Source organism: Artibeus jamaicensis, unplaced genomic scaffold, assembly GCF_021234435.1.
Source record: "Artibeus jamaicensis isolate MK-2021 breed Jamaican fruit bat unplaced genomic scaffold, CSHL_Jam_final scaffold_833, whole genome shotgun sequence".
NCBI classification, from domain to species: domain Eukaryota; kingdom Metazoa; phylum Chordata; class Mammalia; order Chiroptera; family Phyllostomidae; genus Artibeus; species Artibeus jamaicensis.
Genome location: NW_026522056.1, coordinates 17,843,310 through 17,864,688, shown reverse-complemented (window position 1 = coordinate 17,864,688; position 21,379 = coordinate 17,843,310). Strand labels below are relative to the sequence as shown.

Genomic DNA, 21,379 nt, shown 5'->3' with positions numbered 1-21,379 from the left:
AATCATTGCGTCTTGGTTGAATCTACACAGATAAAATGAAAGGATCATGAGAAGGAATAAAGATTCCCTACTTGCTTTCTCAGATTAAAGTATTCCCCTCTTGTATTCTCAATAGGAGCTACGTGTGATTACCCGTGAAGGGTCTGTTTTAGATAGATTATGGCAAATCCTTTAATATACCAAAAATCTAGCAGTTTTCCAGTATAGTTATTATTTTTAAAATATAGTACTAATTTCTCTGCATTAACAAAAGCAATTATTTTATCTTAATACTGTATATAAGTACCACCTTTAGACAATGTAGGGGTCACCATCGAGAACGCCAGGCATCCAAGTATGGTCTAACCACATGACATTTCCCATATTCATTGCATTGTTGATGTTTGCCCTTGAACTAAATAACACTGAGTATTGTGTGTCTCCTCAAGGTGCTTTAGTGTTTCTCAGTGATTATTCGTGTTGTTCTTATATTAAGATAATAGAAACATTAGTATATCTTTCTCCTTTGATTACCTTTGTCTACTGTGTACTTTTCCCCACTTCTTCCCCTTCTCCTCATTACTCCATTTATTTTCAGTGCGTTCCTTGTATAACTCTCCCCTAGCTTCATGTTTTTCTCCATCTTTATCACTCTATCTTTGGTTCTTCTTTATTGCCTCTTCTTTCTTTCCTGAGACTTTTTCTGAGCTACTGAACTTTGAGTCTGTCTCATCTTGGCAAATACAGGACTTCTTTATTTTGTAGTCTGTAAACTGAACACACAGTCTTCTGTCGCCTGAGGTTATCAAAGGCTTTGAACATTTTTTTCAGATGTGTTCAGAAATGTTTTCAATTACAGATATTTTCATGGCTATTTGAGGTCTATGTGCATTCTTTCTCTGAGAAAGCACTGAGAGGGATATTTCTGTGTACGCGTACACATAGCCTCCGGACTCCATGGAGTATGCATAACTCTGAGTTTCAAAAAGAGAGAAAGAATTGTATACACAAACATCTGTTCAGTATGTTTTGCCTTACTTATTTAACATGCCAGTCACCTGCCCGTGTCAATACATGACTCTATCTTTTTCCTCAGGGGCTATCCATTATTTCATTACACAGTGATACTGTGATTACCATAATATATCATTCAACCCACTAGTCATGAGCATTAGAAAATTTTTGCTTGCTTTGATTTGGCTTTAATAAACAATGCTACATTGCACATTCTTATACATGATCTTGTGGGACTATTTTTGATAGAGAATTTTCTAGAAGTAGAATCAATAATTCAAAAATAACATGCATTTGACAATTTGAAGGATACTTGCAAATGGCTCCTAAAAAATTGTATCAGTTGATTCCCTATGAAAGTGCCTGACTCCCCACATCTTTAATTCTGGTATACACACATTTGTATGGAATCATTTTAATAGACATTCTTTTATATACGTTTTCAGGCTTAATTTAAATGTAATGCGAGTAACAGTTGATTTCCTCTTTTATGTGTGTCAGGACCGGTGCCACTCCCTGATCCTGCCGGGGCAGGGCCCTTCTAAGATGAGGTGGGTTGGGTGGGACACCCTCTGCTACCATCTCATTAAAAGGCCCTTCACCTCTGGACAAGTCATCAGTACAGCTGACTCCATGACCCCTTTGTGGCTCCTCCAAACGACCTTGGTTCCTGTGTGGTACCCGGCTTCTGCAGTGGCTTCCTCTCCTAGGCCTGGGTGCTGTTTTGGCCTCTGTTCTCATGCTCATACCTCTCCCCACTCCAGTCTCCCACCATTGCTACCATCCCCCAATATCCCTGACTGGGACTGGTCCCATTGCACTGACTGGCATGTTGTTTTAGCCAGCCCTTGGAGCCAAGCCAGAGTCCTCTGTCACCCCCTCATCTGGTGCTTGCTGCACCTATTTAACCCATTGGGTTCTACGAAAAATCTGGTGGGTACTGACTAGATGTGGGTTCTTTTCATTTAAAAATACTCTTCTCACCCAGTGATCAGGATAACATAAAATAAAAGCCGTTCATTCATTCATTCATTCAACATGTATTCATCTTGTACCCCTGGAGTTTGACTTTACAACCAATAATATAGCCATTGTGTCTTGCTTTAGAGAGCCAATTGTATTATACAAAACAGCAAAGCTATATTGGAAAAAGAATAGGGCTCTATAGATGTTTAGAGGGGGTCAAGATTTTTAAATTCCATTGAATATTAAAAGTTTAAATTGATTTGATTTGATCAATTTACCTTTGTGTTTTCTTAGTCCCCAAATTACAGCATTTTTTTTCAAGTTTTATAGTGAGGTAAATTGGAACTTGAATAGTTCATTCAATACATTGAAATCAAAAACAAAACTTTTTAAAAATTGCCTGACCTATTTCAAGCAAGAATTTTTGATGATGAAAAAATAATACCAATAATTTTTTATTCTGAAAAACTTTTTGTATTTTGTTCTACAAATAACCCAGAACAGATCCTGAAGAAAAATAAATATTTCAGTAGAACTGGAGATATTTTATGAGTGAAGAAAGCAGCAGACTAAAAAACAAAAAAAAGAATAGGAAATGTGTTTTTTGAATATTCTCTAGTAACAGATCATATTTTCACAGCTCCTCCTTCCTTCAAGGTTTAAACACAGAGCCCGGGTCTTGTAGAATTCTAAGTAGTGCACCTGTTTCTCTCTCCACTTCCATTCCCCTCCCTGTGCGATGGACATTTAACACCTACCTCACAGGGTTGTTGTGAGGATCACATAAGATGCTGTGTGTAAAGATGCTCTGTGAAATCATAAACTGCTTTAAATATGTAAGTTATGGCTCACAGTTTTCTCTCTGAACTGGAACCGCTCTTCCTCATTGCTGGATCACAGACATTTCAAACCTGTAACTGGAAGGAGTGAAAGCAGAGTGTAAATTTAAGAAGCCAAATAAATGTCATAGACAAAAACAGATATTCTTGAATCTAGACAATAAGGTTTTGCATTGATAGAACAATGCAAGTGTGTCCAGATCACAAATCAAGGAGCTTGAGCCAAGCCGAAGAGCATAAATTATAAATAAGAACACCAACTAACGAGAGTGCATACCAGAGGCCAGAAGCTGTCTACAGAGGTCAGAAAAAAAATGTCAGGCTAATAAAACAAGAGTCCAGGTGCTGAAAAACAAAGCATGACCCCAAGACACTGCTGATAAGAAAGCTGCAGCAGCACTGAGATAAATTCAGATTGTCAGTGGGACTCTGAGTCCATGCGGGACTGTGTGACACCCAGGTTTCCAGGAAGAAAAAGGAAGGTGTGGGGAGGAATCAGCCAGTTGTCAGTATTCCCAAATATTAGCAAACTGGCAATGCTGACTATCCAGTTAATGGAAATGTCTGGAGACTCACTGGATCTCTTTGTTCATGGTTTCATTGGGCGTGACTTCCTACCCAACTTCCTGTCCAGCTCGCAGGCAAAGCCTGACCTCCTTTCACTCACTGGCCAGCAGGCCTTGGTCCACATTGGCCACAGAATGGCTCACATCCCAGAGATCCTGGGAGACAATTCCAGGGGGATCTATTCACAAGTTATCTGACCACCCCAGGCTACAAACGGATTCTTAAGTATGTGAAATGCTAACCTTTACTTTCCAAATTAGGGAAAAAGGGCTTCTCTTTTTAGACAAAAATAGATGCTGAACACCAAGCTTAAATGCACAAATTATACCAACATTAATCATGTATAATGAAAAGAAAGCAAATCGGAGCCCAGCTCTAATGCCAGTCGCATGGTTTGTCTTCTGTGTTCTCAGCCTAACTTGGAAGGGTAAGTGTTTCACTAGAGCAAAAGAATTCCTGCCACACAATTACACACTGTAAGAAGCTATGTTGCAAACATATGTGTTACTAATGTGTGGATTGTTGGTATGTTTTGCTGTACTTTTCTCAAGCCCATGGTACTGTAACTAGGATGTGCCTTTACAGTATCTTATCTCGAAACTCATATAGTGATATGAACAATCAATTTGTCATTCCCTTGATGTCTAATGAGGATGCAGCTAAATAATCAATGAATTTTGATCTTTCTCAAATCATTCAATTGACCAACGCAAAGCCTTCTCCTGCCATCACTACATAATTATAATAAAGAACATTTAGGGAACATCTGCTGTGTGCCAGGGGCTTTCGATGCATTATCTCATTTAATCCTCAGAAGAGTCTCTGAGGTAAGTTCTATTAAAGTTCTCATTTTATAGATTAGGAACTGCGGCTTTGCTGCTAAGAAGTGGAAGAGCAGAAACTCCAAGCCAGGTGTTTCCTTTCCCGAAGTTTCTCTTTGTAACTATGACTCCATTCAACAGTCCCACATTGGTCCTGCATATTTTTATGTAAAACACACAAATACACAGTATGGAAGGATATGGAGAGAGGAGGAAGGAATAGAGAAAGATTTTTCATGAACAATTTGGTTTTCTAGGATGGGCCTAAAAATTTGAAGATCCAAAGGAGATAAAAATTTGTTCAGCAAGACTCCCATTAGGTCCAATTCCAAAAAGCATTGTCAGTTCACCTTTCTTTGTTTGTGTTTCTGCCTTCACATACCCCCTGTCTATTGCCTCCAGTCTCTGCCCTGATGAATATTATTGAGAAGTATAGTCTCCCTGTAATGCTCACAAGGTTTCCATTATCGGTAATGAGAGCTACTTAAGTGCGGGGGAAGGAAGGAGCTACCTGCTACTCTGCTGGCTTTGTTTCAGTAACTGGCTCACGTTGAACGTTTCTCAGAACAGTTCGGCTGCGTGGATGTATACGCTGTATTGTGTCTCTTTTTTACCTCCTCACTTTCTCAGTAGTGCCAGCCAGCAGAGTGTGCTTGAGTGGTGCCAGCTCCTGGTGACTCAGAGAACTGCTGCTCATTCTGGACGGTTAGGTCATGTTTCAAGCTTTAGAGAAGCCCAGTAGTTGTGTGCTAAAAACACACTGTGTCCCACGAACACCATAGATATGTTCCCTCATTGTGTGTGCATGACAGAGATATCTTGCACATTGCAACAGAGACTCCAGCGCTCGTCCTGGTCAGCGCTCATCCCAGATACTCTCAAAGCACGGTTCCCACCAGAACCACTGGGAAGGATCTCATAGGTCCTTAAATGCTTTTGCAATTTTACAATAAGAGTCTTCTAACCCTTTAAAGTAGGTGTTTCAGTGACAAAGTGATTATTTTTGTTAAAGAGAGGTTTTTAACATGTTCAGATGACAACAAAGCAGGTGTGGTTGGTTAATTCTCATGTACAAGTTCAAGGAAAAGCTTACATTTTCAAGTTGATACCCGTTGAGGTACTCTAGTTCTCATTTCATTTGAAAATAATCAAAGCAAACTGAAAAAAGGAGAAGTATATTAGTTTGCTAGTGTTGCCAAAGCAGAATAACACTGACCGGGTAGATTAAATTATAGAAATTTATTTTCTGACAGTTCCAGAGGCTGGAAGTCCAGGATCAAAATGTTGTCAGGACACCAGTCCTATCTGATTAGGACTCCACCTTACAACCTCATCTAACTTTAATTATCTCTTTAGCGGCTCTATAAATGTAGTCATATTGGCGGGTAGAATTTGAAAACATGAATTTGTGGAGTACACTTATCTCAGTGTGGGTGGGCAGTCTCATGTCTCAGCCTCAGCAGCCCAAGGCCAAAGTTATTCCAAAGTTCTGTGAAAGATCCTGCCTCGGTTGTCTCTGCCTGGAGTCCCATCCTTTTGTTCTCAGAGAGAGCCCAGATTATACCAGAAATGAATCAAAAACATTCTGGTGTTTTTATAGTTATAAGAACAAATTCAATTTTATTTGTTTCTTGCCAATGTTGTGTTTTCACATTTCAGGGATGTTCTTTTGCACTATGGTGTTTTATAAAATAAAAATTGCCAGAATAATGTAGTTTAAGTAGACAGTAAGTAACTAATGACAATGAGATTAATGGCAAACAGAATCACCCCTAATGTTCTTTGTCAAATAGTCCAATGTACATATTTGTAAGAATTTTTAAAAGTAGAAAACAATGATAATTAGCTTATTGAAGAAACAGAATCTATTGGTTTACATAATTAAGAATTCTACAGCTAGATTTTGTTTCAGGCATGGCAGGATCCAGGAGCTCATGCAGACTTGGTTTCTGTCTCTGTCTTTCCTTCTCTTTATATGTGTTATATTCATTGTCCAGCAAGCCCTTGCTATGCTTTGTTGTTTACAAATCTGGCCTTCTCTGAGAATAATGCCTCCTTCTCTCCTCCAAAAGAACTCATGTTGTCTCTGCTTGAACCCTGAGTTTTCCCTTGACTGACAACTTCAGTGCCTAGAGTGGGTCACACTCATTGTTCTACCAGATCAGGTAAATACCAAGCAATAGGTCAGATAGGATCACCCCTTCTGAATCTCAGCATGCAGGCAAAAGGGCCCTGAAAAAGTGGATTAACCTCACTGCGTTGTCCAGTAATATCTAGTAATACTCTTGCTAGTTGCCATTGGATAGCAATGGATGAGGTCAATTTTTCCACAATGTGAAAGATTCAGAGACCTAAGTAACCATACCGTATTCTATATTGGTCTAGCTGCTGCCCCCAGGCCTGACGATCATCTAAATGACGTCCGAGACTTTTATCCTATGCAGATGGCTGGAATGAACATACAGAAATTCTGATTGCAAAGGTTTGGGCTGTGGTCAAATATATGTAAATTCCAGAAGCTCTCCTTGGGATTCTGGAGCCCAAAAAAGTTGAGAAACTTTTAAAAATATATGAGTATTTTGTGCTGCCATCACCCATCCCAATTATTAGACCAGAAATCTAATTTTTTAAGAAATAATAATATTAATGATAACCATAAATCCTATGGTATCTAGAGTGACCCTCTATGCCAGGCACTTAGGATACCTTCCTCACTTAAACTTCATGGGAAACTATCACTTTGCCATTTTTCCCATGAGAATTTAGACAGTTGCATAACCTGTGCAAAGTCACACAGCTATTATATTTGTGGTGAGTCTGCAGTTTGAGTCTTGGTTTTCCTCATTTAAATTCTATTACTAGGTACAACATTGTATTTTACCTTTACCTGACTTTTGCTCTCAAACCTCATCAAAGTACATTTGTAAACTATAATAATTTGCACAAAGGTCCTTGAAGAAAATTACAAAACACATCTTAAAAATGAACCCCCTCGTTATGTTTATTTTACAAATGCATAATGAAGCTGCATAGAGACTAGATCACTCATCAGTATCCCAACAGCTTATAAAGAGGGACATGAAGACTTCTGTGGGGTCTGGCCAAAGACTACACTTTCAGAAATCAGAAAGAATAATAACACAATTGATGCTTTTTTTATAATGTGAGTTGTCTAAATTAACTTTGTTTCATATATGAATGGATGACTTGATTTTTTTTATGTCCTAGGGTTTTAAGTGAAAAACTAAATTTTGAATACCCTACAAATAAGTAAAGAAAACTTTCCTGTATATATTTTTAAATAGTCTCTTAAGTAACTTTTGAGACTAAGTCTCCCTTAAAAATGAAATATTAAATGACAATAAGATTGCTCTAAATGATAATGAATATCGCAATAAATGAACACTGGCCCATGAAGAAAGCAGTACACTTTTCTGAAATGCAGACGTTCTTACTTTTTTAAATATTCTATTTGTTTTCTTTTTAGAGAGAGTGGAAGGGAAGGAGAAAGAGTGGGAGAGAAACATCCACGTGTGGTTGCCTCTCATGTGTCCCCTACTGGGGACCTGGCCTGTAACCCAGGCATGTGCCCTGACTGGGAATTGAACATGTGACCCTTTGCTGCACAGGCCGGTGCTCAATCCACTGAGCTACACCAGCCAGGGCTGGACCTTCTTATTTAATTGGCAGTTTTGAAAGTCCAGTGGTGGAGGCAGCATTATAGTCTGTGATGCTCTGAAGAGAACTTATACCAACAACCACACTCCGCTTTTCTTGTGTCACTCAATTTTTTAGCTTATTTGGTTTTCACACATAAACTTATTCTTAAGCATCACATTCCTGTGAGGGTCTGCACAACTAGAGAGGTATTCTCCTTAAATACCAAGTTCTTCTTTCATCTTAAGTATTTACCACTTTTTAGCAAGATTTTAAAGTCCCATCTGATGATCCAATTCAAAATCTGACAAAATTAATATTGAACATAATGGCCCTCTGCTATTTTTAAACTTTCATACATTGAAGTAATATATTCTTACTCATCATTAAGTTACATTTACTCAGTGTCATCTGAATTCAGTACAGTTTAATTTGGAGCAACAAATTCTCAATCTTTATTTTAATTATTCAGCAGCTGGATTGTGGGTGTTCAGTATAATCGTGGTTGCCCTTTCTAACTAATTCCCAGTGTTACCAGAATATCTGCTAGCCAGCTAGTCTGCAGTTCTCAAATGTCAAGGGTCAGTTTGTTCTTTATATTGAACTAAAATTGTTTGAGTACCAACCTCATGCTCTCAGTCAATTCCAGCGATTGCTGTCTAAAACAGTCTGACAAAAATATAAATTATATTCCTCCATGTCTCTTTACTCAAATCCCTGCTACCTCTGTGATACAGAGTTTAATAGTGTTTTTAAAAATTCATGTTCATAAGCTCTTTTGAATTGGTGATTCAGGATTCTTGGGGTATATTCCCATCTGTGGAATTGCTGGTTCAAAAGGCAGTTCCATTTCTACTTTTTTTGAGGAAATTCTCTTTTTACAGCAGCACTATATACAATAGTCAAGTGCTGGAAAGAGTCTGAGTGCCCATCAGTAAATGAGTGAATCAAAAAACTCTGGTACATTTATACGATGGAATACTATGCAGCAGAAAGAAAGAAGGAGCTCCTACTTTTTGCAACAGCATGGATGGAACTGGGGACTATTATGATGAGTGAAATAAGCCAGTTGGTGAAAGACAAATACCATATAATCTCACCTATAAGATGAATCTAACAAACAAAATAAACTAATGAATAAAATAGAACCGCAGGTGTGGAAACATGGAACAGATTGACAGTGACCAGAGGAGAAGGGGGAAGGTGATAATGGTGGAAAGAAGGGGCAGGGACCAGTCAAGAAACGTGTATGAATGACCCACAGACGTTAACAACAGTATAGAAATTGACTGTGGGAGTGAGGGTGGAATGGGTGGAGGAGGGCAAATGGGGAGAATTGGGACAACTGTAATAGAATACAGTAACAATAAAAAGTGATTAAAAAATTTATGTCTACCCAAACCTCAGAATGTGATCTTATTTGGAAGTAGGGTCTTTACAGGTATAACTAAACTAAGACGAAATCATACTGGGTTCAACTGGGCCCTAAATCTAATGGTTGACACCTTTACAAGAGGAGGGCACACAGAGGTAGTGAAGATCATGTGAAGACAGAGACAGAGACTGGAATGAAACAATTACAAGCCAACAAGCCACTAGGAGCCAGGAACAGGCAAGGGAGGAATTCACCTGATTCCTCAAAAGGTGCGTCACTCTGCTGAAGGCTTGACTTCAGACTGCTGACCTCCAGAGTTTGAGAGAACATACAAGGTCTGTCCAGAAGGTATCCAGCCATGCAGTATGAAAAAGAGGCATTTACTGAAGAAGATACAAGATACAAAAAACATTGTACAAGGGAGAATGATGTCTCAGTGCTCTTCAAAGTAGACACCTTGGGACCTCACACCATTCTCCCAATTGCCATCAGAAGCCCTGTCATATTTTTCTGAATGTCACTGTCAATCTTAAATCTCTTCCCTTTCAAAGGTCATTTTAGTTTTGGGAAAAGCCAGAAGTCACAGAGCACCAAATCTGGGCTATAGCAGGACTGAGTCACCTGGGTGATTTGATGTTTCACAAAAAAACTCTGCATGAGACATGATGCATGAGCAGGTGCATTGTTGTAATGAAGCTGCCAATCACCAGTTGCCCATAGCTATGGCCTTCTGAATCATATAAATAGTTTCCCTGGAGGAATGTTCAAGCTTAACGCAAAATTTGATATGGATTTTTTGGTCTACTTGCTTAGTCATTTTTAATGAGACTATGGCCACACAGTACACTCACTCTACAGTGTCTACTGCCCCCACTGACTATACAGTGAAGTCATCATTGCTCACATGAATGTTCCAGTTCACTCTCCTTGGCTGCCAGGTTACACCAATGTTGTGCAAACCATTCTTGTTATATTAAAAATGGCTGGACTTTTTCTAGACAGACATTGTATTTCTGTTATTTGAAGGCACGCAATTGTGAGCATTTAATACTATGGCCCTAGTTTCTCCTCTTTATTCTGTCTTTGGATTTCTGGAGTATGTGTCTCCCTTGGCATCCAGATGACAGATTCAGTATCAGTTACCTTTTTTTCAGAGAAATGTAATTTGTTTCCCCAAACATCTGATATCTGGGTTATAGCTTTCATAGCTAAGTAGCTCATTGAGATAATTATCTTTAATAAAAAAATCAGTTCCCTTCCTAGAGGAATTTGATCATATTGCAAGGACTTCCAGGTCAGCCTAAATCTAATTTAAAAAAATTTGTTAGTTGCATTTGGAACTCAAATATAATAATTACCATTGTGATATATTTAATTCCAAATTTAAATAAATGGTATAAAAACTGACCATGAGGTTAATAATATCATAATTGAAAATGAATTATACTCCTCAAATCTTTTTTAACCTCAGTTCTTCACCCAAGCAGCAGCGATAGACACATGCAAAAAAGCCCCAGAGTTCACATACTTCCCAACTTCTTTTTCCAAATTGCAATGCTGTGTATTTGCTGCAGGTTTGCAGATTCATAATATCTTTTTCTAATTTGTAAGGAAAGACTTAAATGAAGCACTTTTATAATTTATATAAGGCTAATGCATGGCTCCATCAACATCTCTGTAAATGTGTTATCTTCTTTAAATAAAATATATTTCACATGTAAAGGAAAGAAGGAAGACCATTATAACAAGTAGTGAATAAGTAGTTATGTATCAACCACCTGGATTTTTAAAATATTAAAATTTTACCATACAAACTGCAGGTGTTTGTTTTTAAAGATATATAATTTTAATGAATACAGTTGAAACTCTATTTATGTCTGCCTCCCCTGCTTTCCCAAGATAAAACATGATCTTGGAGTTTATGTGTTTTTTTCCATTTATACATTTGCTACAAATGCATATGTATATAGATAATTGTTGGTATTGTATTGTGTATTTTTTTACAAAAATAGAACTATCTCTCATTTTGACCTTGTTCTTTCTCCTCAATTTTATGAGTTTCAGCTTGGAGTCTCAGGCATGTTACAACAGTAAGGATATTAGTGAATATCCAGCCACTACTTGTTTTATTAAATTAATCTTAGTTTTAAGAAATTGTGATTATATAAAATTAAAAATATATATTCAATTTCTATTCCATATACAGAATTATCATCAATATGCTTAGATACTTCCTTCCAGTCTTTTTATATATCAGTGTTTTGCATAATTAAAATAAAATGTTAATATTGAGATAGTCATTTAATATTATATTATCATTTTCCCCCCATTCCTACATGATCCTGTTGACAGCTGTGTTTAAAGCCTTTAACACTATCTGTCTAGTGGATAACCATCCCTCTATTCTGATATATTTAATATATTTTTGTTTTATAACCTTCTTTAAAAATAAGACTGCAATAAATGAAATAAAAATAACCTCTGTACTTGTTAGTTTTATTATATTTAGTGTTATTTCCTCAGATTAAATTGCAAAATCTCTTGTAAAATATCTGCCCTGTTACACATTTTTATTTGGTATTGTAAGGTCAGAGGAATATGAATGTATGGTTAGTATAATAAATATTTATATATGGACTTTTTCATATATATAGAAATTATCACATTACCTTCTTCCCGCCAGAACTAGGAAATAAGAATAGTAATATTGCCTTTAAAAAGTTAAATGACAATGAATCAGAACAGAGATAATGTCAAATCACCTAACCCGATTGAATATATTAACATATATAAAGAAAAATGTGTTAACCAAAGAGCTTGCTTTGCAGTCCCAGAGGCAAAATCTCACTGCTATGTCTCATTGTAAATTAATAAATTAATTAAATGAATAACTCACTTATTGTGATTCGACTTCCTATAAAGATTGCCCACGGGAAGAAGATGGCCTTGTCAAGCAGATACAAATATTCCAGTTTTTGAGGCAATTACCTTTCTCCTCGCAAATTGAATTGACATTTAGTCCCAAGATTCTGTTTAGCATTAGTCTGCCACTAAGAGATAAATCCTCTAAACCTAAAATCAGGTTTCAGAATATATTAAGGCATTTGATCAGACTCCCCATCAGACCCTTCCTGTCTTGGGGGGGCTTCCAGTAGACAGCCATGTCATTTTTCCCATAATAGAACTCATTTAATTCCATAAAATCAATCTTTTCCTTCACGGCTTTCCTTATTGCTTCTACATATAGAAACTAAATTCCTTCTAGAGACTTGTAAAACATTCAGTTTTATTAGTTCTATTGTTTGGTATTTTAAGCATTTACCAATTTAATTCATTCAGTAGGTTGTATATCAAGAAGAGCTCACCATTCATTCATTCATTCATTCATTCATTAGTATTATAGCTTTTTACCAAGTGACTACTAATGAAAATCTACATTTTTTTCAGGTGCTAAAAAAAAAGAACTGTAAAAATCTCAGTCTAGAGGAAATAAGCCAGTTTGCAGTGCCTTGGAAGGTCAGCCAGTGCTTGTGGGTGTTGGAAGCGAGGGACCCACCCAAACCCTGGCGGGCGGGGCTGGGGCTGGAGAAATGGGAGACGGAGTGTGGGAGGGGGAGGTGCAGGGGAGGTTGGGAGTCGGATTAACGGAGCATTCCGGACCACAGCCCCAGAAATGAAAGAGAGCAAGGCTTATTTGGGCAATGTGAATATTTATAAAATAAAAAAGAGTAAGAGAATAGGGGCTGAAAGATTCTCAGAGGGTTGGACAGGAGGAGAAAACAGTGATGGATCAGGACTTTGTTTATTCCAGGGGCCACTTGGCAGGAGAATTCCTACTGAAATCCTAGACCATTGTGTTTAAAACTGTCACGGGGGTTGGCAAGCTTTTTTTTATAAAGGGTCAGATAACAAGTATGCCAGAAGGTCTCTGTCACAACTATTGATCTCTGCTGCTTTCACATGAAAAGAGTCCTAAACTATATATAAACAAATGGACGTGGCTGCATTCCAATAAAGTTTTATTTATATAACCAACAGCAGACTGGCATTGCCCATGGCCCATAATTGACTCATCACTATTACAAAAGAGTTTCTGCAGAATAGCAGATAATCATGTTTGGAAATAACAGAGGTCAAATAAACTCACATCTGAAACCACAGGGTAGGTTTTGTCTATTTGCAGAAGCTTTTATCCTATTTCAGTTAGAACTCTTCTTTCAGGAGAATAAGCATTAAACAGGGAATTAGTAAAAAAAATTATTTAATGAATAAGGCAGTTAATAATACAGATAATTATTCATCCCAATGCTTTCAGCAGAAAATAAAAACCTCAAAATTTGTAAAATGTGTAAAAGTAAATGCTTTACATTTGTATACTATTTTAAAGAATACATTATTTCTGCTAACTTTCATAATAACCTTAATATACATGAAACTTGAAGACAGGATATATATTTTATTCAAATTATTCTAGGAACCCAGGAAAATACCTGGTACAGATGAAATTGTGTTAAGATACATTTAAGAGAGCAAATATCATATTTTCTATAAAACATATGAAAAATTGGGTCTTAGGTTAAATGTTTTAATAAGGTCGCATAAACAATGTCAAGGCAGAACTAAAATCCAGATTATCTGAGTGCTGGATTTTTAATTTCATTTATACTCAACGATCACAGATATGAAAAGGATCACAGGGCTAAACATATAGCATAATTAATGTCATATGAATACACACAGATTATGAAAATGTCTTTTATGGAATTAATGTATTATCTTTGTTTGCTCAGAACTCCCCTTCAGAAAGGAAATGCATCTCATCTTCACTCCAGAAATACCACGTAAATGCAAGGGAAACGTCTTTGACTCAACCTACTTAGGCCATAGATGGGCAATCTAGCTCAAACTAAGCCTGAGCACTTAAGACTGTAAAAAAGAAACTTAGAAGTTATTAACATACGTTTTATCATGTGGATTGGGGACAGAGATATCATGTGGACAGAGATATCTAGCTTGCAACAAAAGAGAAGAATGAAGCAATTTACAGAGAAGCTTTGGAATAAAATTTGGGGAGAGAGTACTGAGCAGATTCGAGTTGGTTAAGCTGTTCTAGGTACCTAAATATAATCTCATCCCTGGGTTCCGTAGGGGATCCTATGGTTCCTGACATACTGGATCATTTCCATTTTGGTTTGTTTCTGTTTTTAGCCAGTTTTACAAAGTAATGACTAATACGGAGTCATTAAGTGGACACTCGGTCAATGTTTATCTGTGTTTATCTGACTTGAGTCTGGAGAAAGTCTACATTAATGAAGTTAAGAGGGGAATTAAGAAAGTTACCCAGGGGGAAAATATATACAAATTACTCTTTTCTAAAATCTTTAGGTACAAAGCTAATATTCCCCAGTGGAAAAAATCCACCTGACTAAATGGGTTAGCTTGATACCAAAGTAGCTGTGCCATTACTTAGGTTTGTATAATGAGCTGGCTAAATTCAGAGGGAATTCTGACCTGCTGTATTCCAGACAAAATGCTGACTGAGGCTGCTCAAAATGACAAAGTGGGCTTTTCTCTACCACCAGAACAGAGCAGTTGAAAAAGTCTCTTGGCCTGCCGCATCTCTGTGTCAGTTCAGAGATGGGCAAGGATCCACAGAGTGTGGTCACACTTCTATATCTGATTTATAATTGAAAAATATTTAGATGACAGATAGACATAAGCATGCCCAATTAAGTCCTAAAAAATTCAATAGAGGAATCTATTCCCCTTCAAAATTGCACAAGGGGATTTGGAATAGGGACTTAGTCTCTTTGGAATAAAGGAGACTAGAGGATTGTATCAAACTATCAGCAGGTGTGTGTGATAAACATGCCTCCTCTTTTAAATATATAATATGATCTTCAAGGTTAGTGGTTCTCCAGGTCTCCTCCCAGGACCAACTGCATCGGCATCACCTGGGAACTTGTCAAAGGTACAAAGTCTTGGGTCCCACTCATGACTACCGGATCAGAAACTCTGGGTGGGGCAGCCATCTGTGACTCTAAGGCGTACTGCTACAGATTAAATTGTGTTCATTCACGCCCCTTCCCCCATCAGATTTGTATGTTGAAGCCATAAACACTAATGTGATGATATTTGAAGGTGGAGTCTTGATGGGAGATAGATTTCTATGGGTCATGAGGATATGGTCTTCGTGATAGAATCAGCACCCTTAAGAGATCAGGGTGCTTATTCTCTCTCTTCTTTAAAAAATTCTTGGCTTTGTGTCTCATTCCAAAAAAATGAAAAGAAAAGTATGTTGGGACAAAATCCAGGGGTCTCATCATAAGAAATATCCTTGATATTTTTAAATAAGTGTCACTATAGTTATCTTGTTTCTCTTGCTAGAAGATAGGATGTTTGGTCATCTTATTCTGTGTGTTTATGATATTATAAGATGGCTTCCCCTCCACCTGCTACATCATTGAAAGTCACTGGATTGTATTTTCCAGTTTATGTGTTAGGGTGTCAGGAAAATAATGACTTACCATGTTATAAAACTTTCTAAATAGTAAGAAAAATTATATAATATTTAGAACATCATAGCTGTTGAATTTTCTAGTGATGGGAACATAATCTTCGAAGAGTTCTCATTGATGTAACTTACACAAATGCTCAAATGGAGAGAAGAGATTCTACTCTTCCGCTTTGACTGATGTGGTGCTTCCAATTCAACTCTTTGCCGTATGTGATGCTAGAACATTTAAAATTTATTACAATAAATGGCCTCTCTGAAAAAAAGTGCTAAAATGATTTTTTGACAAGCGTTATAAAACTGTATCAATATAGAATTAACCTCTGCTTGCTTCCATTGCAGCTCCGTCTAGGACAGCCCGCCTGGTTGATGGTAATGGCCCTCACGAAGGCCGAGTGGAGATTTTCCATGATGGCCAGTGGGGTACAGTCTGTGATGACCACTGGGAGTTACATGGGGGACAGGTCGTCTGCAGGAGTTTGGGTTACCACGGTGTTCTAACAGTGCATAAGGGAGCCCATTTTGGACAAGGTAATTTTCTTTAATTTTTTTCTTTAAATAAAGCATGGGCATTCTTTTATATGCAGAAGCAAGCAGAGACAGAAACTTATGGGATAGGCAGAAAAATTCTATGTAGGATGTTTTAAAATGGCCTTTCTAGAAAGTAGAAATGAAAAGAAAGGGATATTAAAATCAAAGGCTATATGCTCTCAGACAACCTTTAGCAATTCAATTTTATTTAGATTCAATTGGTTAGTTGGAGGGTACTAACTAACACAGAGGAAAATAGAGTGGCAAAGCTGGATAGGTGAATGAACTACTTGACCGCTAGAATCTATAAATCAGACTGTTCAAAGAGCAGGATGACTTACTCCGCAGAGAGATGACGACCCAAAGTTCTTCAGTTTTAGAAATAACAGCATGTGATGATCTGAATTTTGGGGATGTGCCTTTGCTGACAAAATGAAATCTACTTTCTCAATGGTCTATATATAATTGAATCAATGTGGACTAACTGAATAGCTCAGTACAAAGAGACTAATAACACTAAAATCACTTTCATCAAGATGACTTACACCTTACATTACCCAGAGAGTTGACAACTCTGCATTTAACTTTGTATCTTTAAGGGACAAGCCTGGTAGTTCAATTTATTAATTTCTCCCATCTCAAAGGAAACCTTTAATCGGTTACAAAGCAGAACCAAATTTAGATAAAGCGCAGTCACATATGTGTGTTAATTCAGGGGAAACTCTGAATGAGGTTTAGCAAAATACAATCTGTGGTAGGCAAGCAAAGAAGCAGTTGCGGCCCAGCTTCCTTTCCTCTCCCAATCCCAAGCCTTGTCATAGGCTCCAAAGCTGTGTTTCCACTGAAGTTCCAAACGGAGTCGGAACAGTCACAGCTGGACTCCACTGTTTGAAGACGGCGTTGACTTTAAGGCCTGGTCTCACAAGTAACAGGTTCTTCGGCCCCCACAGCTTTTGTCCATTCCTACTTATGTCTCCAGGCATTTCCCGTCTAGAGCAATGGTACAAAGGAAGAAAATAAGTGTTGTAGAATACTGTAGCAGGGAAACATTTCCTATGTAAATAAGTAACAAAACAATCGAGTTTAGTCTCATGCGAATTTTGGTTTTTGCTTTTGTGGAGGCAATTCTATTAAGTTTTCTTCAGATAACTGACTACTTCTCTAAGACGAGTGTCTATTTTTTATTGAGACTGTATTTACGGTAGTTGGTGATTCTAGAAAATACACTAGAGTTTTAGTATAATAAAACAACAAGGCATGTCAGAATTTTGGTGGGTTTTTTTTTTCACATTTTTGAGTGCCTGCTGAAGTGAATTTGGTAACTAAGGAGATATGAGTGGAAACTTTAGCGCTAATATCCATGTCCCAGAGTTTCAATTTCTTTTTTTTTAGGAAAATGAGAATAATAATAATAGCAAGATTTATTTGGGATTTAAAAAGAGCTGGCATACTAAAAAGTGCCCAGTACAAGGCCTGCTTCCTAGCATTGCTTGCCAGAACCAATGGTATAATTTTAGGCTTATTTTTCATCCCCTTTGAAAGGAGGGAGAGTCAGGTCTGTGTTAGTATATTGTGCAGTGACAGCGGTGATGTTCCAAGGCCCAAACGCATGTGATTTCCTACTGCACGGAGAGAGTTGTGGCTGGCGTGTGCTGCAGAGATGCTCAGATCGTCCCCCCCACTCCGCCCAAGGAGACCCAGCTCTGGTCTCTGCCCACTGTGTGGAGTTCAGTGCCAAGCGAGTGAAGAATGAATATGAGCATTTCAAAATAATAAAGCAGGATGAGCCAGGAGAATTAATAAAACTGAGGTTATTTCTTCTGAAAAATAAATTTCATGATCTGCTTCATGGTACGTTTCATTTTAAGAAACAGGCTTACATTGTAAGCTGATTTTGGATTAGACACAGCAAACAACCTTTTTATGTAAAGCTACATAAACTCCTCCTTATTTTTCCACCCCTCCACCTTAAATTTACAGTGTCACTCTGGGGGAAAAGAAAAAGCAATTTTGCATGCAGCATAGAGACAGAGAAATATGAGTGGAAGGGTTGGGGAGAGAAAAGATGCATTAGAATTTTAATTATTTGTCATATCTCAGAGAAGTAAAAAGAATCAGACTAATACTATATATGTATATATATATGTATATATATGTGTGTGTGTGTGTGTGTATATATATATATATAATTACCAAAATTGAAACAAGAAGTAAAAAAAATTTGAATTTATCTTCTTTGTATAATTACCCCATTAAAGGAAGAATATAATTTTCTGGATGCAGTTTCTTTTCTCTCTCTCTCTCTCTCTCTCTTGCTCTCTCTCTCTCTCCTCTCCCTCTCTCAGTTTAAAATAGCAAACCTGGCTAACCAAAGATAATCCTTGTTAGTGTTAAGAAGAATTAGTTTTGCAGCTGCAAGAAAAATATAGATAGAAATGAAGCTTACAACACGCTCCTTTAAATAGGTTCCTTCATTTGGGTGTACCTTTTGCTAAAGTGGAATGTTCTAATTTTTCCCTTTTTTCCTGAGTAGACATAAAGGTTAAAATAAGGAAGCACTGAGAGGCATTTTGCTCATCCTTGCACAGGGAGGGGAAGAGGGGATGAGTCACTTCTCTCTCTCTCCGCCCTCCAATCTGTCCTCCCAGTGGTCTCCCTGCAGCAAAGTTGGATGAGCTTTATCAGACAACGGTGCTACCCTGGGAATTTGTTCCAGGCCAGTCAGAGCCCATAAGCAAATGCAGGAGGTGTGAGCAGGGCCTGGAGCCGCTAGCTCCTCTTCTCACTTTACACCAGTTTGTGCTGAAGCACCAAGCTTGAGAGCAGAAACAAAAGAAGATTCTAAATGTAAATGTCATCTTTTATTCATTACCTCTCTCTCATTCCATAACTGATTTTCTAAGTGGAATTTAAAATAAATATGAGAATAAGTTTTCCACTGGTGGCTGTTCCTTCCCCCCTTCTGGTATCCCTATATTTCGGATGTTGGAGCATTTAAAGATGTCCTGGAGGTTTCTAAGACTCTCCTCATTTTTTTGAATTCTTGCTTCTTCACTCCTTTCTGTTTGGCCATGGGAGGAGGAGAAGGGGGAGAAGGTACAGAAAATAAGTAGCATAGATGGTAGATAGAAAATAGATGGGGGGGGCAAGAATAGTATGGGAAATATAGAATCTAAAGAACTTGAGACACATGGTCATAAAATAAAGGGGGGGTAATGGTGGGGACGGGGGGTACAGTGGAGGGGAATAAAAGGGGAATAGAACGACTATAATGGCATAATCAATTTAAAAAAATAAAATTTAAAAAAAATTAAAAAATAAAATAAATACGAGAATAAATGGAAAGAGATCAAAAAATATAACTGTACCTCTGAACTGCACTTTAGTAAGTGGGAGTAAAAATAATCTCAAAGATAATTAAAATATCTCAATGGGTCAGAACTCAAAATCTTACATAGTGCACCATGCATGATGAGAGTTTTAAAAGATGTTTACATGTTGGATGTTATGGAACCTGATATAAAGTCTATAGAGTTCTTATGGTAACAAAGACAATATAAAATAGGAATAATATTGTATAGCAGGTGCTGATTGCATGGTCTCATTTAGTGCACACGGCACCTGTGATAAATAGATGTTCACACAGCTATTATGGTGTTATGGCGGTTGGGCGTGTCTAGATTTATTGTTTTAACCTATGTCTTTAAGAGACATAATATTCTTTATCCTTAAGAACTTCATGTCTGAAGAACATCATTATTCAAAATCTTAAAATCATAGATTTTTAAAGGTAAATGAAATTTTAGAGTTATCTTAGCCATACTCCTTTATTTTGCATATATAATAATATAGGGAAAATACATAGCTTCTTTTTCTCTTTATTTTTTAAGATTTTTAAGTTTATCTTTAGAGGGGAAGGGAAGGAAAGGAAGAGAAACATCAGTGTGTGGTTGCCTCTCATGCTTCCCCTGCTGGGAACTGGCCTGCAACCCAGGCATGTGCCCTGACTGGGAATTGAACCACCATCTTTTGGTTCGCAGGCCCGCGCTTAATCCACTGAGCTACACCAGCCAGGACATAGCTTCTTTAGAACCACAAGACTAGAATCCAGAGCTCTAGTCGGTTTAACCATTCTCTATTCGGATTCCCATTCTGTTTTCAACTTTGATCCCACATCCCTGCAAAACAAAACAAAACAACCAAAAAAAACCCCAATATTTTTCTTGAGCTGTTGACAAAGTACTTCCTTACGAGAAGTCTTAAAAGTGATACTAATTCCTGTCACGTGGCCATAACTGGATTGAATGCAAATCCATGCAGAGATTTTTAACCACTTGTGATTTTTATTTCCCACATATCCATTCAGCAGCTAATCACAGATCTCATAGCTTTGGTCCAGCTAATGTAAAATATCTGATTCCTTTTTTTTCATAAAGTGGTGGGTTACTGAAGATTAGGTTAAATGAACTCAAATCCCTCAAAGAACAATGGTATCTGCATTTAAAAAACAAAAAAGAGATGAAGGGAAAATGGTATCATCTGTCAAGCACAGTCCCAAGCATCACAAGCCAAGCTCATAAAAACTCAGAGGACAGGGACAATACGTTTATCATTGTCTGCTTTTAGAAGCACCAAGTCCGTCAGTTTGAATCCCCACAGCCCTAAAACGTCAAAGGGGATTGAAGGTGTATAACTGAGCAGATAGATTGATAGATAGATAGATAGAATTAGGAATAAAAACTTCTAAAATATATACATCAACTTTGTATAGGTTTCCACTAAGTAGAAAGGATAGTTTGGACACAAAAAATAGCAATGATAGGTGTGACAACAAAATCCTTGAGTAACAATCATTATCTAAAGAAACAAAAACAAGTTTGTTTTATTTATCTTTGAGGTTTGCATGAAGATAAAATTTTATTAATTTTATACTACCTTAACATTAACTTTAACACAGAAAACAATTTGGAAGGCTATGGGAAATGCATATTAAATAAATTTTTTCCTTAGGCTCAATAGCCCTGAATATATTAATATAAAAATAAAGTGACATATCTGAAAATTATTTTTAAAACTCCATTTGGGCTTCTGTGTAGTCACGAAATACCACCATGGT

The 21,379-nt window shown here is 37.3% G+C and overlaps 1 protein-coding gene across 2 annotated transcripts in view; it reads left to right on the top strand.

Moving 5' to 3' along the window:
* Window positions 1-21,379, top strand: part of MSR1 (macrophage scavenger receptor 1) — a 66,475-nt gene that overhangs the window by 37,658 nt on the left and 7,438 nt on the right. Inside the window, exon 9 of one of the 2 annotated variants that reach the window (XM_037128766.2) lies at window positions 16,075-16,263. In XM_037128766.2, coding sequence (XP_036984661.2) covers window positions 16,075-16,263 — 189 coding nt within the window. Of the gene's footprint in view, window positions 1-1,494; window positions 2,800-16,074; window positions 16,264-21,379 lie in introns of those variants that run through there. The other variant, XM_037128767.2, reaches the window with a different exon arrangement.